The sequence below is a fragment of the Balaenoptera physalus genome (assembly GCF_965194825.1).
Source record: "Balaenoptera physalus genome assembly, chromosome: 2".
In the NCBI taxonomy this organism is placed as follows: domain Eukaryota; kingdom Metazoa; phylum Chordata; class Mammalia; order Artiodactyla; family Balaenopteridae; genus Balaenoptera; species Balaenoptera physalus.
In genome coordinates this window covers 103,746,030-103,766,939 of record NC_138883.1, presented here as the reverse complement: position 1 = coordinate 103,766,939, position 20,910 = coordinate 103,746,030, and the positions used below count along the sequence as shown (strand labels likewise).

General features: G+C 43.7%; 1 protein-coding gene and 1 long non-coding RNA gene across 3 annotated transcripts in view; both read right to left on the bottom strand.

Moving 5' to 3' along the window:
- Nucleotides 1-20,910, bottom strand: part of LOC309654354 — a 498,770-nt gene that overhangs the window by 269,649 nt on the left and 208,211 nt on the right. The window lies entirely within an intron of this gene.
- LIPC (lipase C, hepatic type) overlaps nucleotides 1-20,910 on the bottom strand; it is a 178,713-nt gene that overhangs the window by 146,765 nt on the left and 11,038 nt on the right. The window contains exons 2-3 of one of the 2 annotated variants that reach the window (XM_082446877.1): nucleotides 11,379-11,476; nucleotides 9,140-9,272 (exon numbers count right to left, since the gene is read on the bottom strand). In XM_082446877.1, coding sequence (XP_082303003.1) covers nucleotides 9,140-9,224 — 85 coding nt within the window. In that variant the 5' untranslated portion in view covers nucleotides 9,225-9,272; nucleotides 11,379-11,476. The remainder of the gene's footprint in view (nucleotides 1-9,139; nucleotides 9,273-11,378; nucleotides 11,477-20,910) is intronic. The other variant, XM_082446878.1, reaches the window with a different exon arrangement.

The following is a 20,910-nucleotide window of genomic DNA, read 5'->3' as shown; positions in this document are numbered from 1 at the left end:
TCCCTCCTACCATTTAGTGTTAGGAATAGCAGTTAATAAGTAAATTTCAAATAGACTTGCCCATGGGCTGGAGCCCTCATGGGAGGAAGATCTGAGTGTTTGTGGGCACCAGCCAGGTGCGGTTGCAGAGCCTGTAACTTCCGAGTGCCAGCCCTGCCTTTTCCTGCTGATAGCATCGCTTTCCATCAGGGAGTGGCTGGGGTTTCAGCCAGGCTGTGAGGGGAAGCCATCCACCAAGCAGGAAAGGCAGCCAACAGCCAAGTCGCTCCCTTTTTCAAACACCAACCTCAGTGGTGGCCCCACTGCCTCCAGGGTGAGGGCCAAACTCATTAGCATGGCCTTTGATGTCCTCACCTCTGGCCACTTCTTTTTTGTGCCCTCCCCTGAGCTACAGCAAACGTCTCAGGGATTCCCAGTTACATTTTCTGTTTTCAAGCCTCCAAGACTGGCTCATGCTTTTCCTTCTGCTTGCTACATCCTTCCACTTCTCCTTCAAGGCTCAACTCAAATATCACTTCCTCTATAAAGCCTTCTCTGCTAACCTCTCCTGCCTCAGGGCCTTGAGATGTTTTGTACCTAATTGTGCACTTATCATACTGTGTTGAAATTATGCCTCTTCCAATCTCTAATCTACACACACACACAAACACACACACACACAGGGCTGTAAGGGGCCCCAGACTCGGTCAACTGGGAAGCTCCTTGATGAATGGTAGTGTGCTTTTTCATTTTTGTGTCCTTAGGAACATGTTTTCGTACAAACCATGGAGCCTGGTACACAGTAGGTGGTTAATAAATGCTATAATTTGCTGGTGTTGATCTTGTTATATTTCAGTATAAAGAAGTATGTTGTTTTCACTATTTTTGTTTCTCTTGGGATAAGGAAGCTGGAACATTTGTCACTGGAAAGTTTTTCTCAGTCACAGAAAGGCCAGTCCTAGTCAACTGAGAATCACAGGCTCTGCCCAGCTCTTGGTAATGCCCAGCTCAAATGAAAAGAATTTGCTGGATCCTATTTTCAGGCCTGCCAAGGCATGCTTTACTGTGTATGGTTAATTCATTTTTGCAACTAGTATTTTTCTACCAATTACAAGTAAATCTCAGCTTGGGAATTTTTTTTTTTTCCAATTCAAGAACCACTTTCTTTTCAGCATGACGATGATTTATTTTGGAGGAGTAAATAGTCACAAATATCTAGGGGTTTTATATTATTTGGGAGATGGCTACCCCTGAGGAAGGTCAATATTCAGGATCAATAGACACTGATATCTCTCCCCTTCCCCGCTCCAGGAGACTGAGAAATGAAAGCCAGGTTTGCCCTGGAAGCTTGTATTGTTTCTGAGGGAAGAGCCTTAAGCCTGAAAATCAGGAGACCTGGGTTCAAGTCAAGTTAATGTTTTGCCATTAACTGTCTATTTTTGTTTTTCTAGTGGTTCTCAAGGTGTACTCCCCGCACTTGGGAACTTTAGAAATGCAAATTCCTGGATCCACCCCAGGCCCACTGAGTTAGAAACTTGCAGATGGGACCCAGAAATCTGATTTTAATAAGATTTATTTATTTAACAAATTTAATAGTATTTATTTTATAAATAAATGAGATTTAATAAAATCTTATTTTAATAAGTTTCTCATACACACTAAAGTTCGAGAACCTCTGACTCGTCAAATCCCTTTATCATTTTGATGTGAATTTTTAAATTATTCAAATCATAAAGCAAAACACTACATACATAGTACAACATTACACAAAATTTGGAAGAGACAAAAATTTAGATATAAACTCAACTGGAGTCTGAACACATTTGTACATTTTCTTCTAGTAGTTTTTTTTTTCTCACATATACGTTTTCATGGAGTTGTAATCACAAGACACACACAGTTAGGTATACTACATTTGTCCCACTTAGCCTTGGAATGAAAATACTATTCAGTGTTGTCACCTTTATATCGTCATAAGAACTATTTTAATGCCACAACATGCCATCTAAAAACTGTTAAAATCTACTTCACCAGGCCCCTGAAGGTGAACGTGTATATATGGAGGAGAAAATGCTGGGGACAGACAAAGAGGCCTCCCCTTCAATGCACTTGATCTTCTCTTTACTTCTTCCTACCCCTCCCCTCAAATCCCACGGTGGAAATATAGAAACTATGAGTGTTTCTGGAAATAAGAGTCATAAGCAGAGAGGAAAGTGACGTTAACTAAGTCATGAGTTTTCCAGAGTCATCCAGAAACTTGGTTTTTCCCATACCTGAATCCTCTCCTGAAACCCTGAAGCAGCTAAGGCGTCACTGCGCTACCTTGTGGCAATGTCTATGAATTACACCTTCTCTTGAGAAGCATAGCTGCACCCTGAATCTTCCAGTGTGGGAATGACTCGAGTTTGTCTCCTTGCCCTAAGCTGGGTGCCTGATTGTCAGCAGCTGGGTGCACCTGCTGTCTACCTTAACATAGCAACCCCACTCCCTGCAGGACTGGCTGGGCTCTGACCCATTTTTCTAGTTTTCACCTTGGGGCTGCAGTCTGGCCATGATCCTCAGCTTGTTTGGCAGGGGTCCAGATGTTTTGCCTGCTCCTGGCCAGCCCCCTTCTCTAGTGGGCTGGACTCTGATCCCTGGCTGACAGGGCCCCACTCTAAAATGAACACTCTCCTGGGAACCCGTGTACGGCCACCCTTCTGGCTATGAGAATTGCTGGGCCCCATGGATGTCAGGCGCACACCCCAGGTTGAGGTCAAGGTGGTCACATCCCCTTGGAGAATGTAACTGGGACTGCTCAGCCGTGTCTTGTGGACCAGGCCTAAAATCGGGCAAGCCTTTGGTCCAGCCCTGCCTCTCCTTCCCTTCTCCCTGCTGACTCGCCTGCGAGGACGCAGCATGCCTTGTAGCATTGTGGCAGCTGGTGTGGAAAACAGGGCGGTGAGAATGTGGTGGTGGGGATCTTGCTCACCTGGCCCAAAATTAAATATGGGTTCAGGTCCTGGGTCCCTTGTGAAAGGCAAGCAGCGTGGGAGATAGGCTGCTGTCCTCTCACCTCAGGCTTGTCCTCTCTGGGTACGATGCCCTCAGGAGGGCTCCAGAATGGCTCAGCCATAGGGCCAGGAAGTATGGCAGTGGGTGGGAGGGTGTCTAGCAGAGAGCATGTAGAATTTCACAAGAATTCTGGGGCTGGCTTTCTGCTGATTCTGCTTTCATGTACTTGCCCAGGTGAATGAGTTCCATCTCTGGATATTACCTCAGGTATTACTCATGAACCACCTTCCCTGCAGTCGTGGAGGCCTGTTAGGAATTTTCAGGTCCCGCTGGGGCTGTAATTCTGGGCTTGGCTGAGCCCATGAGGATGGTGGGAGGTGGCCTCTCTAGGGACAACAAATCCAGGACCAATCTAATTGCAGCTTACCAGGTTTTTAAAAAAAACTTTTTTTTTCTTTTACATTTAAACACGTAAAACACATACACACACATTCTCCCTCTCTCTCTCTCCACGGCCTTAATACTCTTTATAGATCTTTACATATATTTCAAATCCCTAGCAATATACATGTATGTAGTTTTATCATAGTTGTGATTCAATATGTAGGTTATTTAGTCCTCTTTTTCTCCCCCACTTTATTGCCTATAAAATTTCCTCATACTTATTTTTTAAAAGCTACAAGACCAGTTTTTATGTAACCTTTTGGAGGTCACAGTTCCCTTTGATAATTTGCCAGAAGTTATGACTTCTCTCCTACCCTCAAATGCACATTCATACAGCCTTGGGTACCATCCTAAGAAGCATCCAGTCTCTCTGAAACCCATCACTGGGCTAGGTTAAGAACACTTGTATTGTACTATGAGTGCCTAAGGGTCAGCATTAAGCCTTTTATTTCTGAATCTCATCATTATTGTTCCCAAAAGTTCCTAGAACTTCTAGTAGTAGGTATTCAGAGCAATGCTTGTTTAAAGGAGGACTTAGTAATACCTGGACCCTCCATCCTTGATGTTTATTGTTGGGTATTCAAGTTGTTTTCAGTTTATTGCAGTTGTGATGCAGTATTGCTATCAACTCCTTCCTATTTTTTTTTTCTTCTCCTTCCTGGAAGGCCTGTTTTTGGAAGGTGTTTGGACTTGGAAAACATGTGTACTTTATTGGCTCTGTGCCTTTGCTTATGCACAAGGAAAGCCTTCTTCACTTTTGTCCAGATTTCATCCTGCAAGACTCGGCTCAAATGCTGCTTCCTCCCAGAAGCCTTCCCTCTACGTACTTGGAAGTAAACTCTTCTCCATCTCTACCTGCACCTTGTCTTAGTCAACTCAGGCTGTTGTAACAAATTACAATAGACTGGGTGGCTTGTAACCAAGAGAAATTTTTCTCAGAGTTCTGGAGGCTGGAAGTCTCCATGCTATCAGGGTGCTAGCATGTTGGGGTTCTGGTGAAAACCCTCTTCCAGGTTTCCTCACATGGTGAACAGAGAGTGAGTATGCTCTTTGGGGTCCCTTTTATAAAGACACTAATCTCATTCACGAGGGCTCCACCCTCATGACTGAATCACCACCCAAAGTCCCCACCTCCTAAGATGCCATGCTATTGAGGGTTAGGATTTCAACATATGAATTTTGGGGGGACACAAGCACTCACTCCATTGCACCCCTCTCCAGTGGTACTCAGCATATTTTATGGTTTAGTTGAAAAAATTTTATATATACATCTTATCTCCTTTATTAGACTCAGTGGTATACCTCATATATTTGAAACCCAGAGCAGATCATTTTAATACCACTTTGCTCTATAAGACAAAGCTATTTTCAGTTATATGCATGCAAAAATCAGTAATAATCACTATTTTCTTGATTTGTTACTTAGTTTTAAAGCAATGAACAATTTAAAAAAGAAGAATACATTTCCACTTTAAGGATACACAAGTGCATTAAAGATACTTCCTGGAAGAACCAAAATGTTTACTTACCAAACAAAATATTACACTTCACAATTCACTGTAAAATCTGTTTTACTGTTTTACATTTTAAACACAAAACTCTAAGTGGTCACACGGGATAGGAGAATTGAAGTTCTCGGGTTCTGTATCTTTGCCTTTATAATCACTACGGTATCATTTTTAATTTCAAATCTGCGGTGCAAATGCAAGAACAGGCAGTAAGTACCACGGGATTTGGAGACGTGAGATGACCTAAGTGAGCTGGGAGGATTCTGAACCATTAGACACTTGCAATGAGCACATGTCACAGTCCATGAGAATCAGGGGCCAACTGCAAAACTGGGAGGTCTCTAAATTGACATCGACAGAGAACATTTATTCAAGGAGAAGTAATATAAAACTGTGATTATCTGAAGTTTACATATATATTAATAAAACTCAACAGTAACCACAGCAGTTGTTTACAAACTTGACCAAAAAACTATTTTGAGGGGGAGGGGCTTTAGTTTTATCACTGGCATTATATAGAATAGTGATGATGAAAGGAAGACCAACTTTTAGTAAGTTCTATTATTATTTTGTATTCTCTATGGATGATGGCGCCCTTATTGCTGCTGGCAATGCAGGCAGCTCCCATCTCCCTACCCTTGGTCCACCCGATTCAACAGTAAGCTCATGGAGAGCAGGGGCTACTGTGTAGTCTACAGTTGTACAGTGTCTGCTGCACAAACACAGCAGTTCTGAGTGTGGGCCTTGGCAGGACCTCTGAGGATGTCCTCCCTTTTCCTATATGTGAGTCCAGTTTTCTTCATGTACTCTGGACAAAGCAACATATCACAACAGATTCAATACAGAAACAGATGAAAAAATCCAGCTGCTTCTATTAAACCAGACATTACAAAATTAGCAAAATTTCTTTGTGAACCAATGTCACTCTTCTGACTCACTTTTTTTGTTGTTGTTTGGAAAATACAAGTTATTCCTCATAATATCATGTTACATATGTTAGCATGTGATGACTTTGTTGTTATTTTTAAAAGCATTAAAATTTTAAAAAAAATTCTCAGTTTTAGTCTCTAATATGGTAAATATTGATACCTGTGTTCCACATAAAAAAGAGCTCTTTGGGGGATCTCCCTGGTGGACCAGTGGGTAACACTCCACGTTCCCAATGCAGGGGGCCTGGGTCCGATCCCTGGTCAGGGAACTAGATCCCGCATGTATGCTGCAACTAAGAGCTCTCATGCCCAAATAAGAAGCCCGCGTGCTGCAACAAAGATCCCACGTGCCTCAACTAAGACCTGGCACAGCCAAAATAAATAAGTAAAATAAATAATATTAAAAAGAAAAGAGCTATTTGGAATTCTGAATAATTTTGGAGAATGTAATGGTGTCCTGGGACCAGGAAGTTTGAGAACTGTTGTATTAAAAGCACTGCCTTATATATGGCAGATGCCTATGCACACTTCCTTGTTAAATGAATGAGTGACTGACGGCTGGGCTTCAGTTGCTTCTAGGATGTGGACTCTGTGGCTGGAATTGCAGGGAGGGGGCAGGCACCTTCGGCAGCGGTCGTGGATACCACTGGAAGGTGGGGCTGCCCGGGTCTAGGAGTAGCAGCTACCATTTAAGCAGTATTGATCCTCCTGGCCACACCAGTGGGGCAGGCTGGGCCTCAGGCAGGGAGGTCTGGGGATGAGAACGATGGTAGCTCTGTGTCCTGGGGTCTTCAGGAGGCTCACCATATCTTGTTTCCCTTGGTGCTGGTAGGCAGGAATTATTCAAACAGTCCTCTCCTGTGAGAGGAACCGAGCAGAATGGATTTCTAGGGACCTCTGGCTGTTAAACCACTGGGTGTGAGCACAATGGCCAGAAACCTGCAGCCTTAGGCAGACAGATCAACCTCTAGGTGCCTCTCGCGGCTCTGCCCTGAGCAACCGTGGGACCTCCAGCAAGTCACTTTTCCGCTGGCTGACTCAACCACAAGGTGAGAGTGGGATAAAATGTTTGCACAGTGTCTGGCATATACAGGGTACACAATACATTAGTGGGTCCATTAGCAATGTCATTAATAATAATAAAAAGAAGTAAGCTGGGAGGGTTGGGGTTAAGGAGGAAGGGTCCTATGGGAGTTCCTCCTGGCCCCTGACTAGTGACAGTTGAAGCTTGGTACAGACCAAGTGTTCTCCACCTTGGCACTATTGACACTTTGTCCTGAATAATTCACTGCTGTGGGGCTGTTCTGTCCATTGTAGGATGTTTAGCAGCGTCCCTGGCTTCTACCCCCTATATGCCAATAGCACTCTCTCCCCAGTTGTGGCAACCAAAATCTCCTCTGGGGGGGAAGTTTGGAAAACTATCCTACAAGGTATAGATACTCAACCTTTTAGGGCTCTACTGTGGGATGCTTGCCTCCCTGCATTGCCCCAGGCAGATGTCCCACCAGCCTCATGCACACAGATCTGGCTCACTCCCTGCAGAAGAAATTCTGCCAAGACATTCTGCTCTCAAAGGAACAAGAGCCCTCCTGACTCCGATCCTTTCCCTTGAAGAACCTTCCTGCTAATAGTGGCCACTTCCCTCAGCTTTTGGACAAACCAGGACCCTGGGAAAGCAGTAGCACAGGATTTGTTGAGGGAAATGTGGACGATACTCAGCAACCCCCGGGGAGGGCGTCCTGCCTTTTATCCTTCACCTCGGCTCTAATGGCTTCCAACCCCCAAGTCTCCACTGAAACATCGACTGCGCCCATCAGTAGCAGAATGGATAAACCAAGGGTGGTATATTCATACGACGGAATGCTACAGTGACCAGAATGATGAGTCACACCTCATGCAACTGCATGGTTGAATCTCACCAACATAATGTTTAGCGAAAGAAGCCGGAAGCAAAAGAGCATATACTTTATGTGTCCATTATCGAAAAGCTCCCCCCAAAAGCAAAATAATCTATGTTAAGGCTCAAGAGGTGTGCAAGGGAGGCTTCTGGGATGCTGGCTCAGATTGTGAAAATTCATTGAGCACTTACGATATAGGCACTTTTTTAGATATATGTTATACTTCAGTAAAAAATTAACAAAAACAACATCCTGGGCCAAAGGGCAGGAAAGGCCCTTCACCAATATCCCTGTGAGCACGGAATAAAAATCATCAGCAATTCTGCCTGTATGGCTCTAAATTATTATCATCACTTTTGGACTCAGCTTGATAAGTGAGATGATGTATGCAAAATAATTAACCTTGTGGTTGACACACAAATTGCTCAGTGAATGGTAATAATTAATACTGCTAATAAGTTATTAACTGACCTAGTATACAAAATCATAATTAAATATAAAGAACAGCCTTTTTTCTTAAAGGAGAAAAAAAATGTTCTGGAATTTTCATGCAATCTTTGGGTAGTAAGTTCCTAATTCTTTTTGGAGCTCCCTCCAAGCAGAGTCTTTGAGGAAAGAAAAATCTAAGCCTCTACCTTAGAGTTTCTAGGTCCTGACCAGTAACCAGCACAAAAACAAAGTCCCAAAGGCCAGTCTCATTTGCCCAAAGTGTTCAGTTCACTTCATATCCATCATTTATTGATCCAATGCACTGTTTAGCCAGGAACCTGGAATCCACCTACCTGATCAAGCATTTGGATCTCTTTGGGCATCAACCTAGTGTGTGAATTTACAGACCAAACAGGTGTGACTGCTGTTGAATTCCTCAGTCTCAGAGTAAAACTTTGGCAGAAAAAGTGAAGTCTAGAAAATGTGCAATGATAGCTCTGTTTTCAACCTGACTGGAAAGAGGATTCTACAAATTCCTCTCTTCTGAGAGAGCCAGCAATTAGACAACCCTCAGCAAGATGAAGCATTTCATTGCAAGCTGTTCTCCTCAACTGCAGATTAGATGCCAAATTAACTCTCAGGAAGATCTGAAACTCTTTCAGATTATTTGCCACCAAAGAAGTCTTAGCCTGACTATTTCTGAATAGGATACGCGAGAGACTTCATTGCTAGTTGCAAGCGCTTTGAGAAGACTTCTACTCCCAGAGTGGCTTCCTAAACTTTCAGTCCTGCCTACAAACAGCTACACGTCCCTGTGACCTTCGATGCCACTAACAGAACACCTGGTATGCTGTGAAGCAAGCTCTGTTCTACATAGCCAAGAACACTTGGATTCATTGTGACGTACATTTAAAAAAGAAAATCCATGCCCATTTCCGGAGAAAAGGCAGGCTCTTACCTAGTCCCAGGCTTTGTCCATGGGTACTTGATTGGATAAAGATGCAGAAAACCAAGAAAATAGAGACACACAGGGAATTTTCCATTTCTTCTGTCTCACCCGGGGACCGAGGTCTTCTTGCTAATTTCTGAAGCTAAAGAGAGCAGATTGCCTATTGATACTTTGTTAGAGAAGACTGCCCATTAATAATTAACCTTTTAAGCATGTTTTCTAGTGTTCAGACACTTTCCTTCCTACACTGAACCCAAATCTAACTCTATCTCATACAAAAAAAAGGTTGATTTACAAAAATATTTTTTATTCTGCTACATTTTGAAAATAAAATATCTTGTCGTGTACTCTTACCTTCTTGGGCCAAGATCACAGTTCTAAATTAATCAATTTAAAGTTAATGTGTTGTGTTTGGAAGTTCTGTCAAAGGTCAGGAGTAGGTGACTTCCACATGGTTGCCTAAGTCTCTCTCTCCAGCATGCAAAGGGGAGGCAGGCTCCTGGCTGTGGTATTTCAAATTGCAGGCTAAACCCAAAGAGAAAGGAAAGGACTCTGCTATGTGGAGAGCCCCCAGGTGGTCTGTTTTCTCTTGAGTTTAGCAAAATTGCTGGTGTCTGTGGTCAAAGAGTGATGGGCAACATTTCTATAGCTGAAAGGGACAGAAAACCTCTATCCTCAGTCTAAGAAGGAGCTGATGGAGGAGCAAAGATGCAGAACTGGATGCCTTTGCTGGGGGCCCCATTGAAAGACGGCCCTAGAGTAAACACACTCTTTCCTCCTCTGTGTTAATGGATGCTCTAACTGGGTAGAGGACTGAGAAGTAAGGCCACTTGGCAAAACCAGACAGGGGAAATTCAGGTGTGGCTCTTGTAATATTCCTTGGGTTTCTAGTTTTATTTAAACTTTATTCATTTTTCAAACTTTTAAAAAATATCTATTATATTCCAGGCACTGTTCTAGGTACTTGAGATATGCAAGTGAAGAGAACAGACGAAGATTCCAGTCCTTGTGGAGCTTATGTACCACAAGGAGATGGGAGGAGTCAGATAATAGATAATAGACATAATAAATAAGAGATTTATGTAGACTGGTAGAATGTAATCAGAGCTATGGAGAAAGGAAAAGTATGGCTGAGTTAAGGGGGTTGGGGAAGGTAGTGATTTTAAATAGAATGGTTAAGGTGAGCCTTGTTGGGAAGCTGAACTTTGAGCAAAGGGTTTGAGGGAGTTGCCCCTGTGGACATGCTGAGGAGAGCATCAGGTAGCCAGAACAGCCAGTGCAGCCAGTGCAAAGGCCCTGAGGTAGGAGCATGCCTGGAATGTTCCAGGAACAACAGCAAGGAGGCCAGTGATTAGGGAGACATTATTATAAGGACTTTGGCTTTTATACTACGAGACATGGGGAACCATTCTGAGCAGGAGAGTGATATGATTTGTATAATATTTGTAAAAGATCATTTTAGTTTGCAAGACTAGCAGCAGATTATTAGCAAACAAGGGTGCAAGTGGGTAGACCTGCTAAGAGGCTATTACAGTGATCCAGCAAGAGGTGATGGTGCCTCAGTTCAGCATAGTAACAGTGGAATTGGGGACTGATGGATGGGTGGTGGATATATTTTGAAGGTAGATACAACAGGATTTCCTGACTACTGGGATGTAGAGAAAGAGAGGAGTTGAAGATGACTTCAAGGATTTTGGCTTGAGCAAGTGGGACAATGGTGTTGATATCAGCTGAGATGGGAAAGGATGTGAGTGGAGCAGGTTTGGTGATGGAAAATCAAAAATTCAGTTTTGCCCAGGTGGAGTCTGAGATGCCTCTTAGACATCCAAGTGGAAATGTTGGGTAGGCAGTTAGATAACTTGGTGATCATTGCCCGGATGAAACGAACTGATAGGACCTTCTGAAACCACTGGCAGTTTGGACAGATTGATCCTAGGCCAAAGCTTAACTCTGTGTTGTCTTGTGGCTGCACCAGCTTCCAGAGGACTACAGCTTGGAGACCATCTAGTCAAATGCATGATTTCTGAGCGGAGGTTTCTGTGCTGGCTTCTTGACTGGCTCCATCCTACCTGCATAGTTAAGCAGGATCTGAAGGTTCCACTTTACTTCTTATTTCCCAGAAAGTTGGAACCTAAAACCAGCTGACTATCTACCTGGCTCCTCTCCCCTGGGCCCACCTCATCTCTTATCCTCTGGGTACTGCCAGGTACCAACTCCACCCCCAGCCTCACTCTACAGATTAACTCACCAAGAAACCAGTGAATCCAAGCGCCTCTGGGATCCTGGGTCTATTATCAACTAGCTGCGCAAAATGTTACTTAACCTTAATGAGTTCCATCTCCTCACCTGTAAAATAAGAGAACATGGGCTGGAGATAATACTTTGAGGTATCAACAATATATTTCGCCCAACCTCTCCCTCACCTTCTCCCTTCCACTTAAGAAGAGTAGAAAGAAGACTATAAACCTTTTGTCTTTCTGAAACTTAGGACCTAGGGTAAGTGAATTCTAACCAACAATGGCAAGCAAAAGGCTAAAAATGTTTCAAAGGGATGTGAAGGGAGGAAGAGTACCCCTACCATCCCATCACTAGAAAAAGAGTCTCTTGGGCTTTGTAAGTGGGTGGGGGGAGAGGGAGATTTGTCTATGAGGGCAGAGGGGACAGTCCCTTGCTTCCAGAAAGTGGTAAGAACCCGAAGAAAAAATGGCTGTGAGTGTGTCAGCAGGGGGACAAAAGATGCCCCTGTGCCTGTCATGGGGTGCGAGTAGCAGTGAGCCTTTGGTGCCAACAGGTCATGAAGATGGGGAGGAGTGGCCCCTTAGTGGTCACCTATGTGGACTGATGTCAGGTGATCAGGTGCTTACCCCTAACCCCGTTTCTGGGTATTGTGTCAGATCCGGAACTGGGGGTGGGGTGGGGGAAGAAAGAATCTAGGAGGGCCTAAAAAATAGGAGTTTGGAGTCATAACTCAGGTGGGTTACAGAAAATAAAGGTATTTCTTCCACATCAGAATTTGTGGACTGAGATTCACACTTCTACAAACACAGGTATGTCATCAGTATTACGGATTTATATGTGAAGTGCCCAGCCAAGTGCCTGGTTCATAGTAGAGGTTCAGTAAATTACAGTGACTTATTTTGAGGCAGTATGCTTAGTGGTCAAGAGTCCAGGCTTTGGAATCAGACAGATCTAAGTTAAGGTCCCTGGCCTATCACTTACTAACTGGGTGACCTAGGGCAAGACATTAGTGTTCTGAGCTTTAGATTTTTCCATCTGTGCAGTGGGACTAAGTATATCTACCTGATCAGATTAAAGGAGATAATGTAAAGAGGTAAGCCCTTAGCAATCCTGCCAAGCAGGAAATAATAAATGGCAGCTATTCTTACCATTTTTATTGTTTTTAATTCATATAGGGGGTCCAGGAGGTAGATAACAGCATGATCACAGGATTAAAATTTAGCGGAAAATTAAAAGGGGAGGAAAACAGAAGGGTCTGGATCAGTGGTTCCAAAATCTGATTGAGGGTTGGAATCAGAGTCAGCCTGAGAGCTCAGGAAAAGAATTATAGGCTCTTCCCATGAACAAGTGAATGAGAACTTCCAGGGCTGGAGCCTGGACAACCTTTATTTTAAACAAACTCTTCAGATTATTCTTGGTCACCCAAAGTTTGAGAACCATTTCCTCAGAGTGGTGCTTGAGACATCTGTTGGGGCACAAGAAGAAAATAATAGATCTTTCTGATTTTTCTTGTATCACCTGCTATAGGCTGAATGTTTGTGTCCCCCACAAATTAGTATATGAAACCTAGCCCCCAGGGTGATGGTAAATGGATAGGGCATTTGGCAGGTGATGAGATCATGATGGCAGAGCCCTCATGAATGGGATCAGTGTCCATATGAAAGGAACCCCCGACAGTTCCCTTGCCCCTTCCTCCATGTGACATAACAATGAGAATATGGCCATCTGTGAGGACTTCATCAGACACCAAATCTGCTGGTGCCTTGATCTTGGACTTCCCAGCCTCCAGAACTGTGAGAAATATATTTCTGTTGTTTATAAGCCACCCAGTCTATGGTATTCTATTATAGCCTCCCAAACCAAGATATCACCTTTGGAAATTTTGTGTATCACTTGTATACAGTACTATGTAGTGTATTAGTGCTATATACTTTATAAACAGATAAATATCCATGTATCTTGGAGGGGCACTCAAAATTTTTTTCAAACTGACAAAAGTGCTTCATCAAAAATGTGTGAAGACTCTGCCGTAGGGGGATGCAATGGCCCCCAGGCCTTTGGGACCTGATTATAATGTAGTTGATCCCATCAATACACTGGAATCAGTAGATCCATTAGTGGGATCTTTAGTCATTTCCACACCCCAGAAAGCCCAGCAGTTGATGGAGGACACTTCATTTCCCATGGCCTGATCCCACGGAGCCTGAAGCCTCCAGCGAGTTATCAGCATTGTGCATAGTGGTAGGGCCCAGTGCTTTCTCTTGTCTGCAATTCTCAATCTAAAATAATAATGGTCTTATAGTTAGATCCTTAAAAATTGCCCTGTACTTGCTTCCTTTTAATTTGAAGAGCTTCTTGAAGAAATAGAGATTTCAAGAGGCTGGACTTTAACGACCTGAATGTAACCTTTCCTTTAGTGTAATGGTGATAAGAAAGTTAATCAGAAGAAAAAATATTTTACATAGAGAAAGAGAGCAAGAGGAGGGAGAAGGCATGGGATCAAGGTGAAAATCTCTGATGGGAGACACAGGGCTTTATGTTCCAAATCAGATTTTCTTGCTTTCATCATCATCAGATGCTGGGGATTCCTGAGAATTGTAGCCTCTTGGCAGAATTCCAAGGAAAGAATAATTGAAACAGTAAGTTTTGGATTGGTACTATTATTTCCCTCATTTTACAGTTGAGATTTAAGAGATAAGAACTAGGACAAAACCATATTTTATCAGTAAAAGGCTGAGGGAGAGGAAATGAAGGCCACCTGAATCCAGGGTCAGTTTTCTAAACCATATGCCCTCAATCCCTGGCTTTCCTCAGGCCTGCACTGAGCTTTCTTTCCTCATTCTTATTCCACTTCCAAGATGAAATTTAGTTTGTAGGATCACGTCATTGGAAAATGACTACCCTCTCCTACACCTGCTTGGGGCCAGGCTGCCACCAGGAAAATGACCAAGCTTTTATGGGGCACAGATCGATCTGTGTGGACTTTCTTGTACTATGTGGGAATGAAACTGAGCAGGACCCTGTGGGGCTCCTGGGCACGGAAGCCTTTCTGTGTCCCCCATACCTTGTTTGTAGGGAACAGACTCCAGCCTCCATGACCTTCCCTGAGTTGCAAAGGGCAGATTCAAACAGTTGCTCATCAGGGAAGGGAGGGGATGCCGAGACAAGGGAGGAGCAGTCAAGAAACAACAGTGCAGCCTTGGGGCAGGATCCTGGTTCCACCTCAAGGGATACACATAACAATATCTTTAAGCTCTTTATAGAACTAAAACCCCCAATGGAAGATGTAGCATTCTTCATTCCAGAGAAGACCACCTGAGAGGCCAGATTAAAGGAACCAGAGAAGCTCATCAAGAGATTATTTGAGACCAGATTAAAGGAGTGCAGGCCCCTCACACACCCTAATTTATCAGCAACCTCGCACTTGAACTATTGCTATAAAACTCCTCACCAAAACCTCCCGGTGGGGGACACACAGTTTTCAAGGGCAGAAGCCTGCTGTGTCCACCTTTGCTTGGCAAAGCAATAAAGCTATTCTTTTCTACTTTACCCAAAACTCTGTCTCCGAGATTCGATTCAGCACTGGTACACAGAGGCCGCGTTTTTGGCATCAGGAATACGACAAAAACAAGTAGGGACGCTTCTTTGAGCTGGCTTGGAACATGTCCTTATTTGAAAATGGGTTGGCCTGGAGTCTAACCTTTTCCTTATCTGTTTCCTTATATGTTTTTTAAGACAAGTAAACAAATGAAAGGTGAACACAAGATTGCAGATGATGTTTTAGATTATTTGAAAGAATGAAGTGTTTCAAGCATTTCAAGCAGGTATTTATTCATCCAAGATCATCATGCCTGAATCGATTAACCTTTTCAGATTAAACTCTGCATGGGGTCTGCCTCTGACTAGTTGTGTGACCTTGTGTAAATAATGTAACCGCTCTTTGCCTCAGTTTTCTCATCTGTAAAATGGAACTGTGAGGATGAAATGTTATTACATGGAATGTGCCTGGCACAATCAGGGCTCATTTGATTTTTGTAACAAATGAGACAAAAATTACTTCCTCCATTTTACAAGTGAGAAAACTGAGACTCTGAGACTCCTTGTCTGAGGCTACATGTCTAATCTATGGAGATTGGATCTAAGGACTTCTAGGTCCCTGTAAACTCTGATACTCTCTCATCCCCAGAGTCTAAAGTTACGAGCTAGGGAGCAAAGAGATGAGGTCTCCTTTTACACTTATTTTTATGTTTCCTGTTCTGTGCTGGCCCTTTTATTCTCCCCATCAGAATTACAGCTGCCGGTTTGTGGAACAATGAAAGAACAAACAAACAAACAAAACCAGATCTATCTTTTTTGTGACTGGATACTCTGGAACCAATAATGCATTTTATGAGTTTAGTAGTTCCAGTAGAATGGAAAACCTTTTTCCTCTGTTTGCATTATGCTTGGAAGCAAAAGAAAGTAAAGATTTAAGTTGGTTTTGAACAGCTAGATAGACACAGACCATTGCTGGCTCCTTCAAGTTTGACAAGGGTTTTCTCCTCTGTGGGAAAGAGGGTGGGCATAGATTAGACTCTGTGCCAGCATCCTACAGCTGCTTCAGGTGTTGGTTGGGCTTGATGAGGGTTGCTCATGCTGGGCTCCTAAGGGAGACCAACCAAGCTATGAACTGAATTGGCTGATTGCAGTAAACTAAGGGCACAGTTTGGGAAGGTAAGCCATCAGCATGGCAGCTCTCTTTCTCTGGGTCCCAGTGCTTCTGACAATGGGACAGCCAGAGGCACTGTCCTTATTCCGAGTATCAGGCAGAACTGGGGCATCACTTAGATCGAAATGGCCCAAGCCTCTCTACAGCAGCTGGTGTTTGCTCCATGTCACACAGTCATTTCACAAAAGCTTTCTGAGCTCAGCAAATGAAGTCCTTGGCTACAAGAAATCAGGAACGGTTCCCAGAGATCTGCTTCAAGTGCTGCCAGTGACTCATCATTTTTCCACAGGGTATCTTACTGTCATGATTAGTCATCAATTCCTAGGCAGGCCTAGAAGTCAGGGGTTAACAGTTCAGGGGCCAACTCCCAAAGATACCAGACTCTATGAGATCTCACTGAAACCTCAGGAACAGCCCTATAATGATGCATGTATGATTACTGCCTTTATACATAGAGGAAAACTGAGGCTTAGGGAGGTTACTGAGTTGCCCAAATCCACACTCTAGTAAGTGGTGGAATGAAATCTGAAATTATGTTTGTCTAACTCCAAAGCACACACAACAAAAGGTAGTTTTGCCAAGGTTGCAGGAATTGGCTATGAGCTCTTCATGTATCTAAGATTTAAAAAAATGGAATTGTGCTCTTGCACTGCAGATAAAGACATAGAGGGTGTGTTTATTATTGTTATTTTTAAAATTTTTATTTATTTAATAAATTTATTTATTTATTTATTTATTTATTTATTTTTGGCTGTGTCGGGTCTTTGTTGCTGCGCGCGGGCTTTCTCTAGTTGTGGCGAGCGGGAGCTACTCTTTGTTGCAGTATGCGGGCTTCTCATTGCGGTGGCTTCTCCTGTTGCGGAGCACGGGCTCTAGAGCACAGGCTTCAGTAGTTGTGGTGCACAGGATTAGTTGCTCCGCGGCATGTGGGATTTTCCCAGACCAGGGATCGAACCCGTGTCCCCTGCATTGGCAGGTAGATTCTTAACCACTGTGCCACCAGGGAAGCCCCTATTATTATTATTTTAAAAACAAATGTTCTCAAGCCCTTTCTCAGCTATTTAATGGAGATAGCTTGAAACAGCCCATGAAACATAGCAGAAGACAGACGTAATGGAGACATTATGGTAGAATTATATAATTTATACAAACATTAATTTTCCCCAGTCAACAGTAAAAAAGACTAGCCAAGATGAGGGGACTGGAACCTTTGCCCAGGAAACTTTGGCATGGACAGAACAGTGTGCTTGATAGGAAACTGTCAGGGTGAGACTCTGCTACAAAAGACCTAATTTATACACGATCAATAGTTATCCAGTTACTCTTGAAACCATTTGGGTTAGGTCATGCCTAAGGGTCCTCCAGAATGCAACAACGAGATACTTTGACATGCTTTGATAATTGTTAAGACATAATTTTTTTAAAAAAAAGGCAAAATCATGACTCTCATTCAGATATAAAACTGAACATATGGTCATATGGTAAGTATTTTATTTAACTCATTAATGAGGAAGCTGTTAAGGGTGTTATAACTAGTTCAAAGGAGAAGATAAAACCTCCACAAATTTATATGGATAAAGGGATGTTGAAATGAATGGGCAAATGGAAGCACATTTAGCTTCTGGGGAAGTCAGTCAAACTTCTACAGGACAGCACAGAACCTGCATTTTGCACTTGTGTTAGTTATCTACAATGTACACAGTTGTAAAATGCCTCTAGAATCAGATAATCTAGGAGGTTGTGCTGGATGTGGGCAGTGCATAGTTTTCTATTGAACTACAAAATTTCCCTTTTAATTCCTATTGTTAAGAAATGATAAAGGAATTATTTAGCTGCAGAATTTTAAGACAACAGATTATACATAACTGTTCCTTTTGGAGGAAGAGACTGTCTCTTGATATTTGTCTCCTGAGTGGACACTTTGTGATAGCAGAGAATTTTTATTTCCTTGCTGGCGTCTCTGTTTTTAGCCCCATTAGCAAGCAAATTATTTAAAATCTTTGTGCCTCAGTTTCCCTACTCTAAGATAGGGACAGTACTGTTATTAACTTCATAGGATTTGGGGGAAGAATAAATGAGAATAATCCGTGAAGGGTGCTTAGCACAGTGCCTGCTATCCTTATTTTTACTGATTACAGTCTTTCATCATGCTTTTTATTTCTCCTACACATACATGTTCCTTCCCTTCTCTTTTTCTACCCATTTAACTGACTATAATAAAGAATAGAACTATTTATAGTGTTTTTGAAAAAAAGTATAGATAGGGTCTATGCTTCCTGGTCTTGATTTTGAAATTGACTGCCTAAGTTGTTATGCATTCCTTTGTATTTAAAAAAATAAAAAAATTTAAAAAGCACTCTCCAAAAAAGATTTGTTTTCTGAATACTTCCCATCATCAGTTTTAGAACAGCTAACCCTGAATTTAAATTGAAAAATGTGGCTCCTTTTCTCAGGTTAATGGCCAGAGAAAGCAGGCTCTAGAGTGGGCAAAGGCCCACAGAGGGGTCCTTCCAGGGGTGCTGGGGACAGGACCCGCCGCCTGGAGAGGTGACTCTCGGGAGTCAGGACTGGGAAGTCACTGGTGAGTCTATCACCGTCTGACTCCTTCGACCCCAGGGGTCACATGCAAGGGCCAGAGAGTCTGTAGCAGGCACAGGACGGAACTGACCACAAAGCTCTGCCCACGGCAGGTAGCGCAAACCTGCCTTTGGGAAGTTTGTTTTTTTCCTTTGGGTAGGGTGGAGGCGGCGAATATTTTCAAACCGGAGGAGGAATTCCTGGAGGTCTCTGGCTCAGGATACCTGTGTGGATTTGACCGCATTGTCACCGGCGAAGCCCATTAACAATTCCCGGGAAATAGAAATAGAATCTGGGTAATAAAGTCTAACCTTTTCTTTTTTTTCCTTTTTCTTTATGCTTGGTCTAGTTGCACTTGCTCAGAGGGGGTCGCGCGCAGAGGCCTTGCACCCGACCCTTCCGACCAGAATTCTTGGTGTGAGACGGCTGTGCCCGGAACCTCAGCTGAAGCGCTGCACGCGCCGCTGCAATTCAAGATGGCGGTGGGGGCGGGCCGTGTGCAGAGACGCTGCGCCGGGAGCGTGCGCAGTGCGCCCAGTGCCGGCCCCTGGGTAGCTTCACCCGCTCGCCGCTGAGGAGATCTATAGAGAGCAGCCCATCACACGGCCTGTCGGGGGGAGTGCTGACTCTACAGTGCGAGCGCTCACCTCTCCGTTTTGTGACGGAAAAATAAAGCTTTCCTTTGCTTCTGAACCAAAGTCGGTCTCGTTCTCCTGGCTCAAATGACACCCGGCAGGAGAACACTTGTTTGGGGCCCAGCTGGAAAGGCCCAGTGCCATCAGCCCCAATTTCAGTTCTCACGCCTTGAGAAAGTGCCAGATTATTCAGGTGAGGCTCACAGGCACCCACCCCTTTCCTTAGCAGCCTGAGTTTTGCAGGGAAGAAGGCACTTGAGTAAGTGCTTGCTCTGAGTGAACCAGGATGGGGAAGGAGCTTTAATCTCTAGGCAAAGTTCAGGGAAAGGAGAACGAAAACATTGCTGTGTCTAGGCTTCCTTTAAATGTATGGTAACTGGAGTGATACCCTGGAGAGAGCCATTTTTCACTCCACAATTCCACTCCTATCGCTCAACCTGATTGTCAGGCTGAGGGGGGCGGGGGCGGGGGCGGGCGGTGGAATCCTGGGAGGAAGAACCATCCTTTCGATGCCTTAGGAAACAGCGACGATTAGATCTCAGCGGTCAACCGGTGTGTAATTGGGATTTTGGGGCCGGGAGAACACAGTCAGATTTACACAGGGCTCCTTGCCTCTGGGCATTCTTTCTTTTTGCTATCATATCATCTCTGGAGCAAAACTGCTTGCTTTAGCTCTTGACAGAAAAGTAACTTCCCTTGTCCGTTTTTCACAGGCAATGTATAAACAATGAAGAAAGTGATAGGCTGTCAATATGTGTAGCAGTACCTACTTTTGGCCATGCTTGGTGCCATGGAGAGAGACGTGGATTTGACAGTAGAAGATCTGAGTTTGAGTCCAGTTCTACACTGTTGTGATGCTTCTACAATGGGAATAATGAAACCTGTGATTCCAACCTCACAAGGTCATGAGAATGAAGAATGGTAAATAACCAAACATTCTTAAGCAATAAAAGAACCCACATGAAGTAGAGACCCCAGGCTGGGATGTCAAGTGGGTGAGTGTGTTTGTGGAACATAGAGATTTCAGGAGACTTGGGGGCCCAAGCAGTTCTGCTTCCTGACCTAAGAGCAGGACACCCCTCGTCGCCACAGGGGCCCAAGGCAGCTGCCAGCCACCAGCAGAGGGAAAGGTCTGGCTCCTAGCTGGTCAGGACTCTCCCAGAAGGCATAGAGGGAGTGCTGAAGTGCCCACCTTAAGTGGTTTATAGGTGTCGGGGAGGAAGAAATTTTCCTCTACCGTTCTGTGTTTTTCTGACTGGTCTAAGAATTAAATCGACAGGAGACAGATTAACAGGAGAAAAAGTAAACAAAAGTTTAATAACATGGGAGAGACCCAGGAAAACTGAATAACTGGCCAAAATGGCCAAAGCCTTCACCTTAAATACCATCTTCAGCTAAAGACACAAGAGGATGTTGGGGGTAGTGGTTTGGAACTTCAGAGGAGAGGAACGCAATTCACATGAAGATGGAAAAGCAAATGTTTGTTAAACAATCATTTGCTGGACCACACAGAAAAAATGGGACACAGAGTGGACTCTGATCTCTAGGCCCTGCTGTGTTTTTCCCACCACACTTACCCCATAGTCTTTGCAGAGATCTCTGGTGATAGCTCTGTTCTGGAA